General features: G+C 40.9%; 1 protein-coding gene across 2 annotated transcripts in view; it reads right to left on the bottom strand.

The window, feature by feature from the left end:
* Window positions 1-21877, bottom strand: part of CIDEA (cell death inducing DFFA like effector a) — a 46300-nt gene that overhangs the window by 18851 nt on the left and 5572 nt on the right. For both annotated transcript variants that reach the window (XM_075826443.1, XM_075826445.1), the window contains exons 2-3: window positions 7495-7642; window positions 1531-1677 (exon numbers count right to left, since the gene is read on the bottom strand). In XM_075826443.1, coding sequence (XP_075682558.1) covers window positions 1531-1677; window positions 7495-7642 — 295 coding nt within the window. The remainder of the gene's footprint in view (window positions 1-1530; window positions 1678-7494; window positions 7643-21877) is intronic.

The following is a 21877-nucleotide window of genomic DNA, read 5'->3' as shown; positions in this document are numbered from 1 at the left end:
ACATGGGGATTCCCCTTCAGGAGTTGCCGCTGATGTCACTGTCCGGATCTGCCCGGCCCGGATGCAAAACTTTATGCAAACCGGCCGGGCAGAATGGCCGATTTTACCGGCCGGCACTCGGGCGCGACCCGTTCGTGTGAATCCCGCCTTATTGTGCTTTTCTCGAACCCCACATTTTAAGAGTTCTGCCTTTTGCACGCCAATTACAAAAGGACATCTTTGTTCCGCTTGTTTACACTTTGGACCGGGTTTTGATGCTCCTGTCCCAGGCACAGGGGCGTCTCAGAGCGGTTCATCCAGAGAAAACATCATCCTGCGCAGATCAGCAATGGAAGTTACAAGTGTGAAGAAGCGTACAAGTAACTTCATTCTTGCAGCAGAAGCAGCCCTGTTGTAGATTGAATAATCCACATTCTAGGCTTTCATAACTGTTGCATATTGGAGCAGTCTAAGCATGTGTAATGTTTTTATATAGCATCATTTTTTTTCTAGTCCTACAAAAAGGTAATATGCACAAAACATTTTACAAAGAAGATATGTGAAATGGGCATCACATACGTCTCTGCAAGCAAGATTTGTCTGCCACCTACTGGTGATGCACTGAAATTGAGGAATTTATAAATCATTGTACGGATTAAAATATTGGAAAGATTTAGTAAAAATACACATCGGAGAAAAATAAAAATATGGAGCTGGGTAAATGGTAGGTTTTTGGATGCTTATTTTTACAAAACTACGGCAGAAGTTAGAGAATGTGAATTAAGCTCTGCAAAAACTTCCTGCCCCTTCTCTGCTCTCAAGTCAATGACTGAGACCTGACTAATCTGAAATGGGTTATTTTGGATTAGGGGAGGGGGGGGGGGGATAGCAAATATACAGTATGTATATAATTTGCGAGATTGTATATATTGTTACATCTTATAAAAAAAATTTGGAATGGAAAAGCAGGGGGTTTGAAATCAGGAATAAGCGACACTCCCTGCACCCACACTGCTGCCCGAGCTGTGCACGTGTAAGACAGTACTGTACTTTTCCTCCTGCCCAAGAGAGCTAAAAAAACAAAAACAAAAATAAAAAACGTTCAGGTAATCTGTATTTTTTTTGTAAAGACACCTTTAGTTTGGGGACCGTCCACGGCACTTTCATTGTGGCACTGTAGATGTGGTCCCCTGGTGCAGCAAGTGAGTGGCATACAAAACTAGAATGCAGCAGGTGACGGCACTAGGAGCCCCATATAGGAGTTTGTTTGAAGCACTTTAAATGGATATGGAAGTTGAGAGGTTCCAAAAGTTTTTTAGGGGGTCTGTCATCATAACAGATTACACTCATTTTTAATTCTCCTTTTTTTGTGGATCTAAATCACCATTTACATGAAGGTGCATACATATACATACTGTACATTAACTGCCAGTTTTCAAGATCGTTCGGATGTAAAAAACGATGTCGATTATGATTTGGAGCCACACAATATGCATAAACGTGACAGAAGCAAGAACTGAAAAATACGATCTGTTTGATCACAACACATACTTGTGTCCACTTCTGTTTTCCTTCAAGAAGTACAAACTGTGTGTTGTGCTCCAACGACTGAAAGAACTCCTCTGTGTCAACAACTGTGCCATCTTCTTCTAGCACCAGGGTTACGACGCTAGTGGCAATAAACAACGTATTAATTGCCTGTAATAATAAATATAATAAGTTTCATTTTAAAATTTAGACCAAAAACTCGTGTAAATATATAAGTTCATAAAAAAAATGTGTCCTAAGACGCAATTTATTGTGCACATATGTTAATGAGTAGTGATGCTGTCACTTCTATTTGGGGAGATTATTTGTGCGTTGACTCATATAGAAGGTAAACACCTAGAGAGAATAGTCCTCGCACACAGGGTAGATTTTATTGCAAATTTAGAAAAATCTGCAAAAAAACATTGGATAGCATGAAAAGATTTTTACTTTTCTAATTAAATTTGCCCCTTTTTGTATCAATAGTAATTTTCTTAAAAGGAATACTAAACATAGAAATGAACCCTTTCATGACCAAGGGTCATTGATGCCCCTGTGTCCAGGTCAATTTTTCATATGCCCTTCTTTAAATAATATCTTTGCAACCGCCTTGAATATCACAACTATTTTGACTTGTTTTTTTTTACAAGACTTGAGGCTTTCATTTTTTATCTACAGGGGGTGGGCTATATGTGAGGCACTATCTACAGGGGGGCTTTATGTGGAGCACTATCTATAAAGGAGCTATGTATGTAGGGCAGCACGGTGGCTCAGTGTTTAGCACTATTGCCGTGTGGGGTCACAATCTACAGAGGCTCGATGGTGGGTGTGGGGGTCACAATCTACAGAGGCTCGATGGGGGGGGCACAATCTACAGAGGCTCGATGGGGGGCACAATCTACAGAGGCTCGATAGGGGGCACAATCTACAGAGGCTCGATAGGGGGCACAATCTACAGAGGCTCGATAGGGGGCACAATCTACAGGGGGCACAGCGTGTGGGACTATTATAAATCAGGGACGTAGTGTATGGCGCTATTATATTTAGGGGCATTGAGAATTTTATCTTTTATAGGTGCAGAAATGTTTTAAGTGAGAAGCTGAAGACATCGGAGCGAAAAACTGCAGAAATGTGTTGCGGCCGGGAGAGGTCATCATAGAGGTCTGTACCGGATGGAGAAGAAATGAGATAAAGAACTAGAATCTGAGATGTCACCGGTGAGTCACTTAATGTAAATGTTTATTCTGCCTCTAATCAGTAATGTAGTCACTGTATGATCTGCAGCGAGATGGTGGTTTGACATATATATATATATATATATATAATGATATATTTTTGGGAAACCGCATCGCCCAGCATATCCTTACCATTGTTCGGGCCATGCTAGGAGCTGTAGTTTTACACCATACAAACCTATACGGCAGGGGTTGCACTAAATTGAGCTGTATTTATGTACCGAGCCTGGTTCTGGTGCCGTATATGTCAGAGCTTGGTTCTGATGCTGTAATTATATAGGATATATTTATAATAACAAAATTGCAGGGCAGATGGAGTAGCTTTCAATTTATTGTATATTTAATGGGAACCGGTCTGGTAGTTTTAACCACTTGACCCGCCACCATGCGGTAATACATGACCTGACAATATTTCCAAATGTATGTTTTTTTCAGATGCAGCAAAATCTATAAAATCAAACTTTTAAAACACTCTATGCCAACTACTCATTAAAGGGCCATGGGCAGTGCAGCTATCCTTAAGAGACACAAAGTCCTGCCTCCAAACCCACCTTTCCATGCTTGATTGACATCCCCCCTGGCTGATACAACTTTCTCAGATTCACAATTGCCTTGTACTACTTGTGCACGCACCGTGCAGCAAGGTGTACTCTGCCCGGCTTCATCGCTGCACTGCCTGGGTAGTACAAGGCCACGTATACATAAGGAGGGGGAGCAGGGTGGCAATATACATAATAAGTGGCGCCTAGTGGGGGCCCCGAGAGTGGTGCCTAGTGGGGGCCCAGTCAAAATTTTGCTATGGGGCCACACATTGAGAGCGAAGAAGACTTATTCCTGCAGAGCTATAGTCAGGCTAGATCGCTGGGAGGAGAGTGAAGATGGCTTTAAGGCTGTATTCACACGACGTGAAAAAAAAAAAAAAAAAAAAAAAAAAAAAAAAGTCTGTTAACAACGGATCAACGGTCAGTTTTCATGGCTGTTTTGCCTCAATGGGTCTCAATTTTAATCAATTTCCAACTGACATTTGCCATCAGTTTTTCATTGCCGTAAAAAAAAGGAAAAAAAAATTAAAAAATTATGAATTTTGTTAGTATTCTTTTGTCCCATCCACCTGAAAACACCAGTGCCCATGTAGATAGTGTAGCAATACCATTGTAGATAGTGCCACATTGCCCACTGTAAATAATGCAAGTGCCCACTGTAGATAGCGCCAGTGTCCCCTGTAGATAGGCACTGTGGCATTCTATGAGCACTATGTAGATAGTGCCACACCCCCTGCAGATAGCAACAGCCACCCTGTAGACTGCACCACCCCCCCTGCAGATGGCACCAGCACCCCCTTCCAGTACATCGCACCACTGTAGCTCCCTGTAGAAGCGGAATCCCTCAGAGTGTAGGCACTGAAGACAGAACATGGGAATGTTTTTTTAGTGCGCCCATATTCAGTCTTTAGTGCCACCGCTCATTGATGCGGCCAGCGCTGCACTGCATCATCCAGACGGCGCACACTTGTCAGGACTCAGGAGCGGGGCAGTGGCTGTATTACACAGCCGCAGCTCCGCTTTCATACATTCATGTGTTACTATACTTAGCTGTGCGGCCGCACAACTTAGTATCGAAATACATGACATAACGGTATCAAACCATTTGGGGTGCACGGTATCGAATTTTTGATGCATCGTGCATCCCTATTTTATACTATAGTAGATTCATTACACACAGAGTGATCTATTTCCAGCATTTTTTTCTTTTAATGTTGATTATTATGGCTAACCGTTAATGAAACCCCAAAATTTTGTGTCTCAGAAAATTAGAATATTATATAAACCCAAATTGCAAAAATAATTTTTAATACCGAAATGTTGGCCTACAGAAAAGTATATGTACTCAATACTTGTTCGGGGGCTCCTTTTACATAAATTACTGCATCAATGCAGTGTGGCATGGTGGCAATCATCCTGTGGCACTGCTAAGGTGTTATGGAAGACCAGGTTGCTTTGATAGCGGCCTTCAGCTCATCTGCATTGTTAGGTCTGGTGTCTCATCTTCCTCTTAACAATACCCCATAAGATGCTCTATGGGGTTTAGGTCAGGTGAGTTTTCTGGCCAGTCAAGCACAGCGATACTGTGGTTATTAAACCAGGTATTGGTACTTTTGGTAGTGCGGGCAGGTGCCAAGTCCTGCTGGAAAATGAAATCAGCATCTCCATAAAGCATGAAGTGCTCCAAAATTTCTTGGTAGATCGCTGCGTTGACTCTGGACTTTATATAACACAGTGGACCAACACCAGCAGATGACATGGCTCCCCAAACCATCACTGGCTGTGGAAACTTCACACTGGCCCGCAAGCAACTTGGATTGATGCCTCTCCACTCTTCCTCCAGACTCTGGGACCTTGATTTCCCAATGAAATGCAATGTGTACTTTCATCTGAAAACAGGACTATGGACCACTAAGCAACAGTGTTGGTACACTGTTATATTAAGTCCAGAGTCAGTGCAGCCGTCTAGCAGGAAATTTTCAAGCACTTCATGCTTCCCTCTGCTGACAAGCTTTATAGAGATGCAGATTTCATTTTCCAGCAGGACTTGGCACCTGCCCACACTGCCAAAAGTACCAATATCTGGTTTAATAACCACAGTATCACGGTCCTTGATTGGCCAGCAAACTCGCCTGACATAAACCCCATAGAGAATCTATGGGGCATAGCCAAGAAGAAGATGAGACACCAGACTAAACAATGCAAACGAGCTGAAGGTCGCTATCAAAGCAACCTGGGCTTCCATAACTCCTTAGCAGTGCCACAGGATGATCGCCTCCATGCCACACCAAATTGATGCAGTAATTCATGCAAAAGGAGCCCCGACCAAGTATTAAGTGCATATACTGGACATACTTTACAATAGGCCAACATGTCGTTCTTAATTTTTTTTAGAATATAAAAATTTTATGACACACTAAATTTTGGGTTTTCATTGACTGTAAGGGTATGTTCACACAGCAGCGTCCGTTACGGCTGAAATTACGGAGCGGTTTTCAGGAGAAAACATCACCGTAATTTCAGCCATAATGGCATGTTGAGGCGCTTTTTGCTGCGTCCATTACGGACGTTAAATGGAGCTGTTTTTCCATGGAGTCCATGGAAAACGGCTTCATTTACGTCTGAAGAAGTGACAGGCACTTCTTTGACGCGGGCGTCTTTTTTACGCCCCGCCTTTTGACAGCGGGGGGGGGGGGGGGGTAAAAAAAATGACCGTCTGCACAGAACATCGTAATACCCATTCTAATGAATGGGCAGATGTTTGCCGACGCTATTGAGCCGCTATTTCTGACGTAATTCGGGGCAAAACTGCCCGAATTACGTCCGTAAATAGTGTGTGTGTGAACATACCCTTAGGGTATGTTCATGCGCGGAGTCAAAAATATCTGAAAATACGGAGCGGTTGTCAAGAGAAAACCGGCCGAAAATAGCCCGTGTGAACATACCCTTAGCCATAATCATCAACATTAAAAGAAAAAAAATGCTGGAAATAGATCACTCTGTGTAATGAACCTATATAATATATATGAGCTTAACTTTTTGAATTGAATTAACTTTTTGATGATATTCTAATTAATGGAGAAGGACTAGTACATCATCATCATCATGTCAGCAGAATGTCTTCCTGTCTATACAGGGAGATGTGCTGCCGACAACGATAATATTTTACTTTTTTTTTTTTTTTAAACCAGCAGATATACTCTATGAACGCTCGTTTGCCCGATAAGTGGCCAGTGTAAAAGAAACTTTACTTGCAGAACTTCTGGAACTCTGCCTCTTTACTTCCCTAAAAATAGGCACAAATTGGAACAGTGTTACTTAGACTGGCGTTCATACGTAGTCTAAGGCCGGATTTACACGAGCGTGTGCGTTTTGCGCGTGCAAACAACGCAGTGTTTTGAACGCGCAAAAGTTACTTAACAGCTCCGTGTGTCATCACCATATGATGCGTTGCTGCGTGCTTTTCGCGCAGCCGCCATCATTATGACACTATGTTTGTAAACAGAAAAGCACGTGTTGCTTTTCGGTTTTCATTCATAGTTTTAATACTGTTGCGCGAATCAAGCTCGTCAGACGGAAGTGCTTCTGTGTGCTGCGTGTGATTTTCACGCACCCGTTGACTTCAATGGGTGCGTGATGCGCGAACAACGCACAAATAAAGGACATGTCGTGCGTTTCACACAGTGGACACACGCTGCGTGAAAATCACTGACAGTCTGCACGGCCCCATAGACTAACATAGGTCCGTGCGAGGCGCGTGAAAATCACGCGCATTGCACGGACGTATATCACGTTAGTCTAAATAAGCCCTTAGACTAAAGCCTGCAAGAGTAGGTTAAAACAAATTTATTAAGAGGTGCTCGCCTTAAATTTGTCACATCTTGTGCAGTCCGTGCTTCAAAAGTAAAATCTTTGCCAGCTGCGAGCTGGCATAGATTTCCACTATAGATTTACACCAAGTTCTGGTGTAAATTATAGTAATGTATGAGGCTGCGGGTTGCCCCACTGCTGCTGCTAAAAAGTGGCAAGAACTTCGTAAAACGTTAAAAAGTAAAATTATTGCAAAAATATGGCATGTGCCATAATTTGTGTCTCTTAAATGCTACAGAAAACTGGCATAAAGCGATTAATAAAATCTTCCCCAGTTGAATCAGCTTTAGGACATTACTGTTATTACAGAATTAGAAGTTTAGAATAATTATAACAATTACCTTTTCTAGGAGTTCCTTTAATGTGCCAGCTACCACACCTTTTCGTCTGCTCCTGTCGCAATTAGATACTCGATAAGGTCTTTGGGGAGGAGGAAGAGGTGGAAATAGAACTTTCCGGGTCAGTGAGGATCCCACAGTAGTAACTGATCTACAAATAATTTGCACAAAACAGTAAATTAATAGACCAAAATATAAATAAGCATTTCATAAAAAAGTGGAATAAAAAAAAATACGTTTATAATAACAGTCCAGCAGAAAATCCGGCCTTGTTGCACATGACAAACCACCACAGTGCAGAATTCATTCTTTTAAAGCAATTTAACAAACTAAATCTGAGCTCTAGTTGGCAACTAGGCCTGTTTTTCTGTTAGTTGTAAAAAAAAAAAAAAAAAAAAAAAAAAAAAAAAAAAAAAAATTTAAAAAAAAGATGCCCCTTTTGCCCTAAATATGGGGACATTCGAATCACCATGTATAATAGCTTGTCCTATAAGGTCGAAAGACTAGCACCCTAAGGGCCTCATAAAAATTAACTGGCGTGAAAAAAAAAAAAAAAAAAAAAAAAGCACGGTGGACTATAGCAACCAGCCAGCCTGTTTCTGAAAACGGAAGTCTGGTTAGTGGCCAGGGGTTCTCTAATTTTGGGCTGCGCTTATTTTAAAGCCCGAGGCGCAAGGTCGATACCTGTGTCCAATGTGCAAAATACCAATACCTTACATAAAAAAAAAACAAAAAAAAGTGAGGGGGGGGGAGCCCGTCTCATGTTCTACACACAGATGACAATGTACAAGGCGAATGTGCTTGTCAAGACTCGTAATTGGTCCATAAATAGAAGCTATAAAATTTCCAGAAAAAGGCACCAGCTGCTGGGACAGAGGTGCCCACATGCCATAGACAACCATGCTAAAAATAAGTAGCAAACTGTAGATTTCCTGCCCATTTGTCTGCGGTGTCAGCTCAAAAACACGACACGGAGTAATTTAATGTAATTGCTTTGAGATCAGCTAAAGCAAACTACATCGCATTACAGATTTAACACAAATACAATAATCTACTTATAGAAACTCACTCATTAATTAGCTAATTGAAAGATGATCTAGTGTCTGCATAAGTGCTTGTCCACTCGTAACAGATTTGCTGCGTATTTTCTATCTGGCATTGGACGGAAGATATGCAGCAGAATACAGTAGAAGCAAAGTGGGTGTGATTAAACAAATATCATCCACACACTGGAGAAATTCAGTCCAGAAATTCTCCTGCGGTGCGTATTTTTAGTTCCGCAGCAGGTCAAATTACTGCTGCGGAAAGTGGACTGATTTCCGGTATTTTTTTTTTTTTTAAGAAACGTCATCACCACACAGCCTTGAAAAAGAAACAAAAAAAAAACCAAAACGCACGCAGCATAATCTGAACTCTTTTTCGCAGTTAAAAAAAAAAAATACAAAAAAAAAAAATGCAAGAAATGGTGCGGATTTTACGCAGCACATTGTCTGCTAGTTTATCTGGAAATGCTGCAGAATTTTTCTGCAGCTAATCCATTATGTATGGACAAGCCCTACGGCGGTGTTCACACTTAGCTGCTAATTTGTTTTGGTTTTTTTGCCACTATTTTCTGAAAATTACAGGAAAAACATAAATTGACTGCGACGTGTGAAACCAGTCTGAGGTCACTTTCACACACTTTTCAGCATTTTAAAATGCATGTAAGGGAAGTCATGTGTTTCAAGCATTTTTAATGTTTTTTTTTAACAAGCGTTTTTCTGTAACAATATTTATTTAGTGTCATTTTGTGCATGCATTTTCCCTGGTGCTTTTAAAGTCCTTAAGAGAAGCCTACGGAAAAAAAAAACGCAAGATAAAATGCCATACCTAGGGCACGCTGCAGTTTGTAGCGTTTTTGGGGTCATTGGCATATTTCTCAAAGAAAAATCACTGTATACGCATGCTCGCTCATATTTAAAACTTAAGAGTAAAATCTGGCTGCAAAAATGCCACCGAAAACGCAAGAAAACACTGTGAATCCAGCCTAAGGCCACTTTCACACGGCAGTATTTTGCATCATTATTTGTAAGGCAAAACCAGGAGTACATCACACAGAAAATGTACCAATCTTTCCAATAAACTTTTTCTCTTTGTAGGTTTCACTTAGTGGCTGACCCCATCTGCTTGTGGTTACCCCCCAAAAAATAATTTCATGGCAAAATACCCTGCAGAAACCGCGTCAAGTACGGACAGGTTAAACAAAAAATAAATAACGAGGCTGTTTGCAATTCTGCCCGCTAAGAATGTTGCCGCATGCACAAGACCTAAAGCTAGATCTACACAGTTGAGATAGTGGTGCAGTTATAGGGGTTGTCCAGGCATTTTATAGCGATGGCCTATCCTTATGGTAGGTAATTAATGCCAGATCAGTGGGGTGCAACTTCCAGCACCTTCAATGATCAGCTGCAAAGATGGGGCCGCAGCATTCTCCACTGCGGCTTCTTCAGTGTTTACCGGTAACAGAGTCATACACTTCCGTAGCGGCAGTACCTGGAATTGCAGGCTGAACCAGAACTGGAATCCCAGATACAGCTGCTATGGAAGTGTACGGTGCGGTGTCTAAACGGAAAAAAGGCTGCAGCGTCGAACTCCACGGGCCAATCAGCTGATCGTTGGGGTGCAGAGAGTTGAACCCCCACAAGCTGGTATTTTCGATCTAGCCTAAAGATAGGCCATCAATATAAAATGCCCGGAAAATCCTTTTAACACCTTCCCTCTTTGGCCACGTTTGACCTTCCTGAAAGAGCCTCAATTTTGAAATCTGACAAGTTTCACTTTATGTGGTAATCACTTCGGAATGCTTTTACCTATTCAAGAGATTCAGAGATGGTTTTCGCATGACACATTGTATTAGCATTTTTTCAAATTTAGATGTATCCGCTTGTAAGACAGGCAGTTATACCACACAAAATTGTTGCCAATTAACATCCCCATATGTCTCCTTTATATTTGCTTCATTTTTTGAACATTATTTTATTTTTCTAGGACGTTACAAGACTTAGAACTTTAGCAGCAATTTCTCACATTTTCAAGATTTCAAAAGGCTATATTTTTTTAGGGACCAGTTCAGTTGTGAAGTGGCTTTGAGGGCTTTATATATTAGAAACCTCCAATAAGTCACCCCATTTTAAAAACTTCACCCCTCAAAGTATTCAAAACCGCATTTAGAAAGTTTCTTAACCCTTTAGACGTTTCACAGGAATTAAAGCAAAGTAGTGGTGAAATTCACGAGTTGTTTGTTTTGCAGAAATTTGTTTTTAACCCCTTAATGACCGGGCATGTTTGTACCTTAATGACCAAGCCAGATTTGTCGTCAAATCTGGTATGTCTGACTTTATCAGAGAATAACTCTGAAAGTTTTGACTATCCAAGTAATTCTGACATTGTTTTTTCGTCACATGTTGTACTTTATTTTAGTGGTAAAAGTAGACTGATACAATTTGCGGAAATTAAAAAATTAGAAAAATGGAAGAAATTGTAAAAATTACCATTTTCCCCTATTTTTAACTGCAATATGTCACATATGTACACACATACTGTACACTTTTTTTAATTAAATATATATTTCTATCTCTTTACTCTATTTTGGCAGCATTTTTGAAAAAATAAAATACATTTTCAGCAATTTAGAGGACTTACAAATTGAATAATTTTATAAATTTAAGTACATTTTGTTTTCCTGCACCAAGCCAGGTTTTCAGAGGCTCATAGGTCTCAGAGTGATGGAAGCCCCCACAAATGACCCCATTTAGAAAACTAGACCCCTTAAGGTATTTACCTAGGGGTATAGTAAGTATTTTGACCCCACAGTTTTTTGCTAAATGTAATACATAGCAGGTGAGAAAAAAAAATAATTCACTTTTTTTCATAAAAGTATCAGTTTGAAGACCAATTTCTTTGTAAAGAGACCATGAGAATGAAGAAACACACCACAAAATCTATCACTCTGTTTCTCCTGTTTTCAAAAATACCCACATTGTGGCCCTAATGCGCTGCCTGGACACACAGCAGGACCCAAAAGGAAGGGAGCACCCGGAGGCTTTCAGGACTCATATTTTGCTTGAAAATGTTTTAGGCCCCACTGTACATTTGGAGAGGCTTTGAGCTGCCAGAACGATAGAAACTCCCCATAAACTACCCCATTTCGAAAACTAGACCCCTTAAGGTATTTATCTAGGGGTATAGTTAGCATTTTGACCACACAGGTTTTTCGCTAAATATATTGGAATTAGTCTGTAAAAATTAAAATGTACTTTTTTTCTGAAACATAGAAATTTTTATTATTAACAAGGAATAACGAAGAAAATGCACCCCAACATTTGTAAAGCAATGTCTCCCGATTACGACAATACGCCATATGTGGTAATAAACTGCTGTTTGGACCCACAGCAGGGCTCAGAAGGGAAGGAGCGCCATTTGGATTTATGATTTTGCTGGAATGGTTTTCGGTGCCATGTCGCATTTGCAATGCACTGGAGGGACCAAAACAGTGGAAACCCACCAAAAGTGACCCCATTTTTGAAAAACCTTCAAGGAATTTTTCTAGGGGTATAGTAAGCATTTAGACCCCATGGGTCTTTTGCAGAGTTTATTAGAATTAGGGTGCGAAAATTAATATCAACATTTTTTCCACTAAAATGTGGAATTTTCTCATTTTCACAAGGGATAAAAGGAGGAAAAAAACAACCATTTTTTATAAAGCAATTTCTCCCGAGTACGGAAATACCCCACATGGGGTCATACGTTTTTTCATTAGAAATGAATTAACCCTTTCAGGACTGATCCATTTTTTGCTTTCATATTTTAGATTTTCACTCCCCGCTTTCCAAGAGCCATAACTTTTTTATTTTTCCATCAATAGAGCGGTGTGAGGGCTTATTTCTTGCGGGAGGGACTGCAGTTTTTATTGGTACATAAAAAGTGATTAAAAAGTTGTATTACATTTTTTTTTTTAGGGCGAAGGTGACAAAAAAAAAAAAAAAAGCGATTTTGCCGGTTTCAATTATTACATTTTTTTAAGGTGTGCACTGTGCAAATTAAATAATGGTATATTGTAATAGTTCAGACTTTTACGGACGTAGTGATGCCAATTTTGTTCATTTTTTTAAATTACTTTAGAAGAAAAATTCGAAAAGGTGTTTTGTTGTTTTAACTTTAAAAAAAATAAAATAAATTCTCACTACTAATTACTATAATTCTTCTACACATTTTATTAATCAATCCCTTTAGGGGACTTGATCCAGCGATCATTGGATCACTGGTACAATATACTGCAATACTAATGTATTGCAGTATATTGTTATTCTTACAGGCTTCTGTAACAGAGCGATCGCTGTACCTGTCCGTTAGTACCGAGGGGGCCTGCTGTAATACACAGCCGACACCCGCAGCGTATGGAGCGGGCTCAGCACGTGAGCCGGCTCCATACATCAACCGCCGCACCATGACGGGCAATTAAGTCATAATGCGCAGCTGATGGTTCAAAGTGAAAATTGCAATTTTCCACCGATACGCCATTTTAGTGCATAATATGTTGTGCCCAGTTTGTGCCACAGAAGACAAATACCTCATAAAACGTTAAGCGGGTTCTCTCGGGTATGGCGACGCCATGTGTGTGGGCGCAAACTGCTGCTTGGGCACTCTGCAGGGCTCAGAAGGGAGGGAACGCCATTTTGCTTTTGGAGCGCAGATTTTTCTTGGTAGTTTTTCTTGTTTTGGGTTTCGCTGGTATTTCAGTTTATAATGTGGGAGGCATGTGTAATCTGTGCATGAGTACATCAGGGCATAATAAGAGGGTATAATAATGGGGTAAATAATTGGGTAAATAAATAATAATTCATAGATATGTGGCCGGTGTCGCACTGATAAATGGCGCCCGATCTTATCCACTTTTGGAGACTCTGCACATTTTGCATCGCCATATTCTGAAAGCCAGAACTTTATTTTTTCACCACCGGAGCCCTGTGAGGGCTTATTTGTTGCGGGACAATCTGTCGTTTTCATTGGTACCATTTTGGGGTACATGCGATTTTTTTTTTATCACTTTTTATTACATTTTTTTGCAGTCCTGAGCAAAAAACAGGAATTCTGACACCATTTTTTAGGTTTTCTAAAATTACATTTTTACTTTATTCTGCGGGTTGGTACGATTACGGCGATACCATATGTATATAGGTTGGTCCTTTTTTTTTAAATAGAAGATGTTGATTTGTTTTAGTTGCGTTTTTTGCAGCAGAACTACAGCTTTTCCACTGCAAAATCTGCTATTTGTTTAGTGTTTTGCCTCCCCATTGAATCCAATAGGGAAAACCCGCAACACAAAAGCAGCGATTACACAAATACAATTGACATGCTGCGGATTTAAAAAAAACTGCACGTCAATTTGAGCATTTTTTTCCGCTCATCATTTACGCAGCGTGTGGATGAGATTTGTTCAAATCTCATCCCCTGCGCTGCTACTGCATGAAGCTGCGAATTTTCCGCAAAAAAATATGTTCTGGAAAATCTGTAGTATTTACGCTACGTGTGAACTTACCCTAAGGGTATGTCTTCGCTTGTGGCGGCAGAAAACCACAGGATAGGTGATCATTTCAGATCGCTCACCGCTTAGACACCCACCCATCGTGAGTACAGGGATCCTGAACAGGGCCGGCTCCAGGTTTATGTGGGCCCTTGGGAGACACAAGACTTAGTAGGCCTCTTTATGGGGGAACTCACAGCGGCAGTAAAATGGCAGAAAACTTCCCTTTGTTAGGCCCTGTTTATGCCCCCATATAGAAGTTAGGCCCCCAGTTTGTACCCCCATAAGGCTTGAAAATGCCTTTAATGGGAAGGTGAAACATTGCCTATATGTTGGGTGAATAAAAATTTTTGGATTTTTATAATACTGGAGTGCGACTGTGCGTATTTGAGTTTCCACTGATAGCACCCTCATTGCATGCTACGGTGCAGCTCCTATACTCTGCTTGTTCCTTTAACTATGTAGATGTACCAGAGGCGTATTGTCACATGGTAACACAAACCCCAACATATAAACATACAAATAAATGACAACCACAACTTTATAATTGGAAATATAGGCCGCGATGTTTATTAAGGGTTACCCAAGAATAAATAATTCAATCCAACATAACCATAAAATTATTGAAAATTCATTAATCAATCATCAAATTATTGAACCAAGTCTCCCCAGCATTAGCGGAGAGACTAAACCCCACTAGTAAACATCGCGACAGGGAAGCCCTTTTAAAAAAGGGGAGGGCTGGGCTTGGCTTGTCTTGAATCTTCTTCAAACGGCCCGGAACACTGCCGGACACCAGAATTTAAACAGGAAATCTTCCCGCCTTTGCTGCTCGTTATCCAATCAGTAAAAAGAGCGGGCTTCACGAGCGCAAGGTGGAAAATTCCAGAACCTGCTTGTACATTCCTGTACAGCTGACCTGAACCTGACCCATGCAGGTAAATACCAACTGTAATAATAAAAGAGGGGTGGGGAGGAAGAAACCAAACCAGAAACCACCAACCTTTAAATCATAAAAATTATGTGGGGCTGTGATACCATGTGTCCCCCAAGCGATTGCTATGGGGGGCCCTGGCATGGTAACAAACCCCAACATATAAACATACAAATAAATGACAACCACAACTTTATAATTGGAAATATAGGCCGCGATGTTTATTAAGGGTTACCCAAGAATAAATAATTCAATCCAACATAACCATAAAATTATTGAAAATTCATCAATCAATCATCAAATTATTGAACCAAGTCCCCCCAGCATTAGCTGGGAGACTAAACCCCACAAGCCATGAATCATCGATACATGCCCCCCCCCCCCAAACATCGCAGCCATTTTTCAATAACATTTTGCAGACCTAAATTAAAAATATCAATCCCCACTTCAGAAAGATGAATATCATCTGACCTATAAAGGCCTGATGTTAAACCCTCCAGATCAATATGTCTGTATGAAAAAACCCCTAAAGAGGGTAAATACTTCTCCATTGCTCCATTGACTCTCTTTCTTATTTTCTCTAAATATGAACATACCTTACCTGTCCATAATAATCGAGGAACAATTTCCGAAAAAATTAAAACAGAACTGGGAAACATACATTGTATTACAGCTAAAACCAAAAAAATATAAAAAACATTCGGATCAAAAGATAAATTCTCTTAATAACTCCGCTTGCTTGCTCTCTTCTGAGCCCAATAGATAAAAGAGTGGCCAACTATCCAGACCACTAATTTTTTACCTAAAGGAAATAATTAATTCATAATCAACAAGTCAGGTCTAATATATAGTCTAACTCTGTTTGATTCCCATCTACCTATACGCTTAATTATTGATTCATCCAAACCTAATCTGGCTGCTTCCGTAGCAGCCCCAATTCTAAAAGAATGGGATGAAAATTTAAAATCACCCAAGTCTAATGAAACTAAACATTTCTTAAAAATTGAAGTCAATTGGAACCTAGTTAATGGAGACATATCCTGGTGTAACAAAAAGGGGCCTGTAACTGCAGGTCTAATTTTAAACCATTCCTCAATATTTAGTACCGGACACATTTCAGAGCCTTCAAACTTATTTAGACGAATCCAGAAACCACGACCAGACTGATTCGTTTTTGATTTTCTCAAGAAAATAGATGCAAACGAACTTCCCAACTGAACATCTTTACAATCTAAACCAGGACTAACTTTTTTATTAATCGATACTAATTCACCTATTCTTAATGCTGCAAAGAAGGCGACTACAAACGCTGTGCGAAATAAACAAACTTCAAAACTATCAAAACAAATCTGCTCCAAAGCAGACCACAATTTACTCAAAAGATCAACAGAAATAGGTCTCCTACCATCTGAGCAAGAAAAATTCCTCCGATAACCCTTCAGTAATTGCCTGACTGGAAAATAATTGATTGGTTGTGAACCCAATAATTTCCTAAAAAATGAGATTCCTGCCAGGATTTTTGAAATGTAAGACGCAGAAAATTCATTCTGAATTAAATCACAGATAAATAATAAAAATAGACCAACATCATCATGTAAATAATCAACCACTAAATTTGCACAAAAGGAAAGCCAATCATTCCATGCAGCTGAATACTCAGCCCATGTTCTAGGTGCTAATGAATTTCTAATATTAGAAGAAATCAATCCCAGATCAAGTCCCACAAATGAATTGGGCATGGGATCCCTTCTTCCTCTGCCTCCGGAGGCAGCTCTCGAAAATTCTGCCACTGACGAGACAGAGAATCTGCTAAATTATTACTTCTTCCTTCAATATAACTCGCTTTCAACCATATATTAAAAGATAGACAACACAGTACCAAATGTCTTAACAGCTTATTGGTAAGATCACATTTTGATGACAACGTATTTATAGCAAATACAACTACTTTGTTATCTGTAAACAAACGAATTCTTCTATCTTTAAATTCAAAACCCCAAATTACAATAGCAACTAGCACAGGAAAAAGTTCGAGTAACACTATATTCTTGTTAACTTTATTCAATATCCAAGAATCCGGCCAAGTCTCTGCCGACCATCTACCACACCAGTATGCTCCATAGCCACTACTACCTGCTGCATCCGTGAATAAACAAAGCGAGTCTGAATCTTCAAAATCTTGCTGCCAGCAACTGTGACCATTGAATTTGCTCAAAAATTCAAGCCAAATTCCCAGATCGTCTTTCAAGTATCTCGATAATCTGATATGAGCCCTAGGCGACTTCAAACCCTGCGTAGCAAAATAAAGTCGCTTAGAAAAAACGCGTCCCATTGGAATAACTCTGGTAGCAAAATTTAATAAACCAAGTAAAGATTGTAGTTCCTGTAGCGTAGTTTTCTTTTTAGCTAACAGCTCAACCAACAAAACTCTGATTTTTAACAACCTATCTACTGGTAATCTAAATTCCATATTAACCGAATCTATAACAATACCTAAAAACTCTAAACAATAACAGGACAAAAAACAGTTTTTTCTTTAGCAAGTGGAACTCCAAAATAACTAGCAACTTCAATAAATTAATCTAATAACTCTAAACATGAAAACGAATCAGCGTAACCAACAAACAAGAAATCATCCAAACAATGTAATATACCTCCATTAGGCATCTGCTCCTGAACTACACAATGCAAAAAAGTAGAAAAAGCTTCAAAATAATGACAGGATACTGAGAATCCCATCGGGAGGCATTTGTCAAAATAAAATGCATCATCAAACTGGAAACCTAAAGAGTTAAAGCCACTAGGCTTAACTGGTAACAATCTAAAAGCTGATTTTATGTCAGCCTTGGCTAATAGAGCTTTGTGGTCGAACTGTCTTAATAAAGCCACTGCCTGATCAAATGAAGCGTATGCAACTGACGCTCTTTCTTCATCTATCTCGTCATTTAAAGACGTCTTCTCCGGGTAAGAAAGGTGATGAATTAGTCTAAAAGACCCAGCCTCCTTTTTAGGAACTACACCTAAAGGTGATAACCTGAAATTACTAAATGGAGGAGTACTAAATGGGCCAGCGATCCTGCCTGACTCTAAGGGCAGATTCACACGAACGTTGCGTTTTTGCGCACGCAAACAACGCAGCGTTTTGCGAGCGCAAAAACCATTTGACAGCTGCGTGTGTCATGCGTGTCTGATGCGCGGCTGCGTGATTTTCGCGCAGCCGGCATCATAGAGATGAGGCTTGTCGATGCCCGTCACTGTCCAAGGTGCTGAAAGAGCTAAATCTTTCAGCACCCTCGACAGTGAATGCCGAACACAACAGCGAAAAACATGTAAAAAAAAAAGATAAAGTTCCTACTTACCGAGAACTTCCCGGACGTTGCCTTGGTGACGCGTCCTTGGTGACGCGTCCATGGTGACGCGCCTCTCTTGACATCGGGCCCCACCTCCCTGGATGACGCGACAGTCCAAGTGACCGCTGCAGCCTGTGATTGGCTGCAGCCTGTGCTTGGCCTGTGATTGGCTGGAGCTGTCACTTGAACTGAAGTGTCATCCCGGGAGGTCGGACTGCAGGAAGGAGACAGGAGTAATCGGTAAGTTAGAACTTCGTTTTTTTTTTACAGGTTCATGTATTTTGGGATCACAAGTCACTGTCCATGGTGCTGAAACAGTTTAACTCTTTCAGCACCATGCACAGTGAATGTCTCCCGACGTCGCGGACCGGAAATTTTTTGGCCGGGTTCGGCCAAAACGAGTTTGGCCAAACCCGGTGAAGTTAGCTTCGGTTGTCGGGGTTCGCTCCTCGCAAAGACACTCCGTTTGGATGCTTGGAAACAGAAAAGCACGTGGTGCTTTTCTGTTTCCATTCATCCTTTTGACAGCTGTTGCGCAAACACGCAGTTCGCACGGAAGTGCTTCCGTGCGACATGCGTGGTTTTCACGCACCCATTGACTTCAATGTGTGCGTGATGCGTGAAATACGCAGAGTTATTGAACCTGTCGCGTATTTTGCGCAGCGAACAAACGCTGCGCAAAATACACGGACTGTGTGTACTGCCCCATAGACTTCTATAGGGCATTGCGTGCCGCGCGAAAACCACGCGCCCTACACGCTGCCAAATCACGCTCGTGTGAATCCCCCCTAATTCTTTACACAACTTTTCCCTAACAATAGCTTAATGCATATCTACTGATTTCAAATTTTCAACCCAGCAGCAGCCATGACCAATAAACATCGGAATTTCAAAACCTTCATTGAAACCCTTAAAAATGAGCTCCGCTTTCTCCCTGTCTGGGTAACGCTCGAGCCATGGGCGCATTCTTATTAGAATCACTGGCGTCCATGCTTTTTGATAACAACTCCTTGGTACTTGGCTGTTGCTGCGCTGACGGACTCGCTTTCTTGAAACATCTACACATGGGGTGAGCGCCCCCACAAAAGGAACACTTGTGTTTATACCTACAACTACTAAACCATTTGCAAGTTGTTTCATTAAAAGCGAAACATACCCCTTTCCTAAGGTTACCTTGAGCAGCATTTTGCTGTTTAACCGGCGCAGCTCTTTGTGGTAACATTAGATTGAGCCAAAGACCCACATCTTTAACCCCCCAATTAATGGACGGGTAAACTGCCAACTTCTGTCTAAACATTTCGTCATAGTTATACCATGCCATACCGCCAAAATTGCGATAAGCCTCAAGAATAACGTCAATATGTTGAAATAAACCACAACACTTATCCGGATATTTCTCACCTAAAACTGCAGAATAAATACAAAACGCTTGTAACCAATTATTAAAAGATCTTGGCATACTACGCTTCCTATCATCCCCGTACTTTTCATCTTTCTTATCACTACGAACAATATGTTCCTTAGCTGAGGGCAATAGTGATAAGACTTCAATAAATTCATTCCGCCAAATGCGCTCCTTAATATTCTTCAACAAATGAAAACCTAAAGGTGACACTTCACACGAAATTGCCTCCTTAACACAAGTCTCTACAACTCCTGCACCTCTGTCTAATAAAGGAACAACACTAACAGACTCAGCAACCTGTGGCAAAATGACAGAAGTATTACCATTACTCTCTGTCACTTTATCATTTGAGCTGTTCTGTTCACTCCATACTCCAGCTGCTGTACTAGGAGCTGCAGCTTTAGTAATAAAATCTGATAAAACCTTCATAAAATTAAAAAGATAGACATTTTGGTTAGCATTCATCTCACCACTCGCTGGGTCCATTGCAGGCTGATTTTCTCCCGACCTTGAACCGGCAGGTGGAGCTAAGCCCTGCTGGTCCTGACGAAATCCCTCTCTATGCTGTGCAGCTCGTCCCGAGGAAGCTGTACTGCGCTGCTGCTGTGAGGCGCTTTCCCGCCCTTCTGACTCTGCAGGACCCTGGAAACTCTGCCTCGTCACTGTCCCACGTCGTTCTGACGACACCGACCGCTGACGCGGTCTCCCCTCTGCTGACAGGCAAAACTCTGCCCTTTGGCCGACTGAACGACCACTGCTTCTGCTCCCATGAGGAGGTGGTGAGTAAATTACCCGGCTCCTCCTTGTCCTCTTGGTCGGCCTCCTGTCAGTCTCTGTAAGGCCCGGCTCCTCCTCTGTAAGTACCGCCTCACTCCGCTCCGTTACATCCTGTGGTAGTCTTCCTCCTTGTTCCGGTGGCAGCTCTACTACATTAAGGCATTTTCTTAGCAATTTCTCACCTCCTGCTGATTCCGCTCTCTGTAATAGCTGTTGCATAAGGTCCTCCATGGCTTGTCTTGAATCTTCTTCAAACGGCCCGGAACACTGCCGGACACCAGAATTTAAACAGGAAATCTTCCCGCCTTTGCTGCTCGTTATCCAATCAGTAAAAAGAGCGGGCTTCACGAGCGCAAGCTGGAAAATTCCAGAACCTGCTCGTACATTCCTGTACAGCTGACCTGAACCTGACCCATGCAGGTAAATACCAACTGTAATAATAAAAGAGGGGTGGGGAGGAAGAAACCAAACCAGAAACCACCAACCTTTAAATCATAAAAATGATGTGGGGCTGTGATACCATGTGTCCCCCAAGCGATTGCTATGGGGGGCCCTGGCATTCTATACTACTAAACACGTACATTTTTTGAACACGATTATAAAAATTCTAAGACACGTCAAATATTGCTATAGTCACAAGGTCACTTGCACCTTTCCCCAAAGTGAATAATTAATAATTGCAACTGCGTGACTGTCGTCATGTAACCTTAGCCTAAATGAGCATTCCTGTGTGACCCTGGCCTAAAACCATAATAGATGAAATTCTATTACTACTATTAACCACTGCAACCCTGTACTAGAATATTAAACTGCAAAAACAAAAAAATTACAGATTAGTCTAACAGCTGTCTGGTGTCAAAAGCTGCCTGCCCCAAGCTATGGTGGTAGTACGCTCAAAGAAGACTAACTAGTTTAAAATTTATTTTTGCCACAGGCACGTTCGCAAGTTCCTCTTTCAGGATTAGGCCCTTTTCACACGGCATGTATTTGAAGCGTATTATGTTGCGTCTACGGTGCCGAAATACATGTCCAAAATCAATGGGAAAGCACGCAGTTAGTTCATACAATGCACTTTTTACGCGAGCGTATTTAAATTACGCATAGTGTGAAAAAAAAGTGTAATTTCACATTTTTGGCGTGTAAAGCGCACTGAAAATGCACCAAATGTTACCATAGTAAATGGGAATCCTAATTAAATGCCCCAAAATAAAAAATAAAAGACTATTTTAAAAATCACTTTATAAAAACGGTAGCATATTTGACACATTTACACATAGGTTTTTTAGAGAAAAGTAAAAACGTTCGTACTTACCCGCTTCCTCTTCACGGCGCGTAGGCCGGCCTCCTGGGATGAAGCT

Source organism: Rhinoderma darwinii, chromosome 5 (genome assembly GCF_050947455.1).
Source record: "Rhinoderma darwinii isolate aRhiDar2 chromosome 5, aRhiDar2.hap1, whole genome shotgun sequence".
NCBI classification, from domain to species: Eukaryota; Metazoa; Chordata; class Amphibia; order Anura; family Rhinodermatidae; genus Rhinoderma; species Rhinoderma darwinii.
Note: the sequence above shows the minus strand (reverse complement) of the source record. Positions and strands in the feature narration are given on the sequence as shown.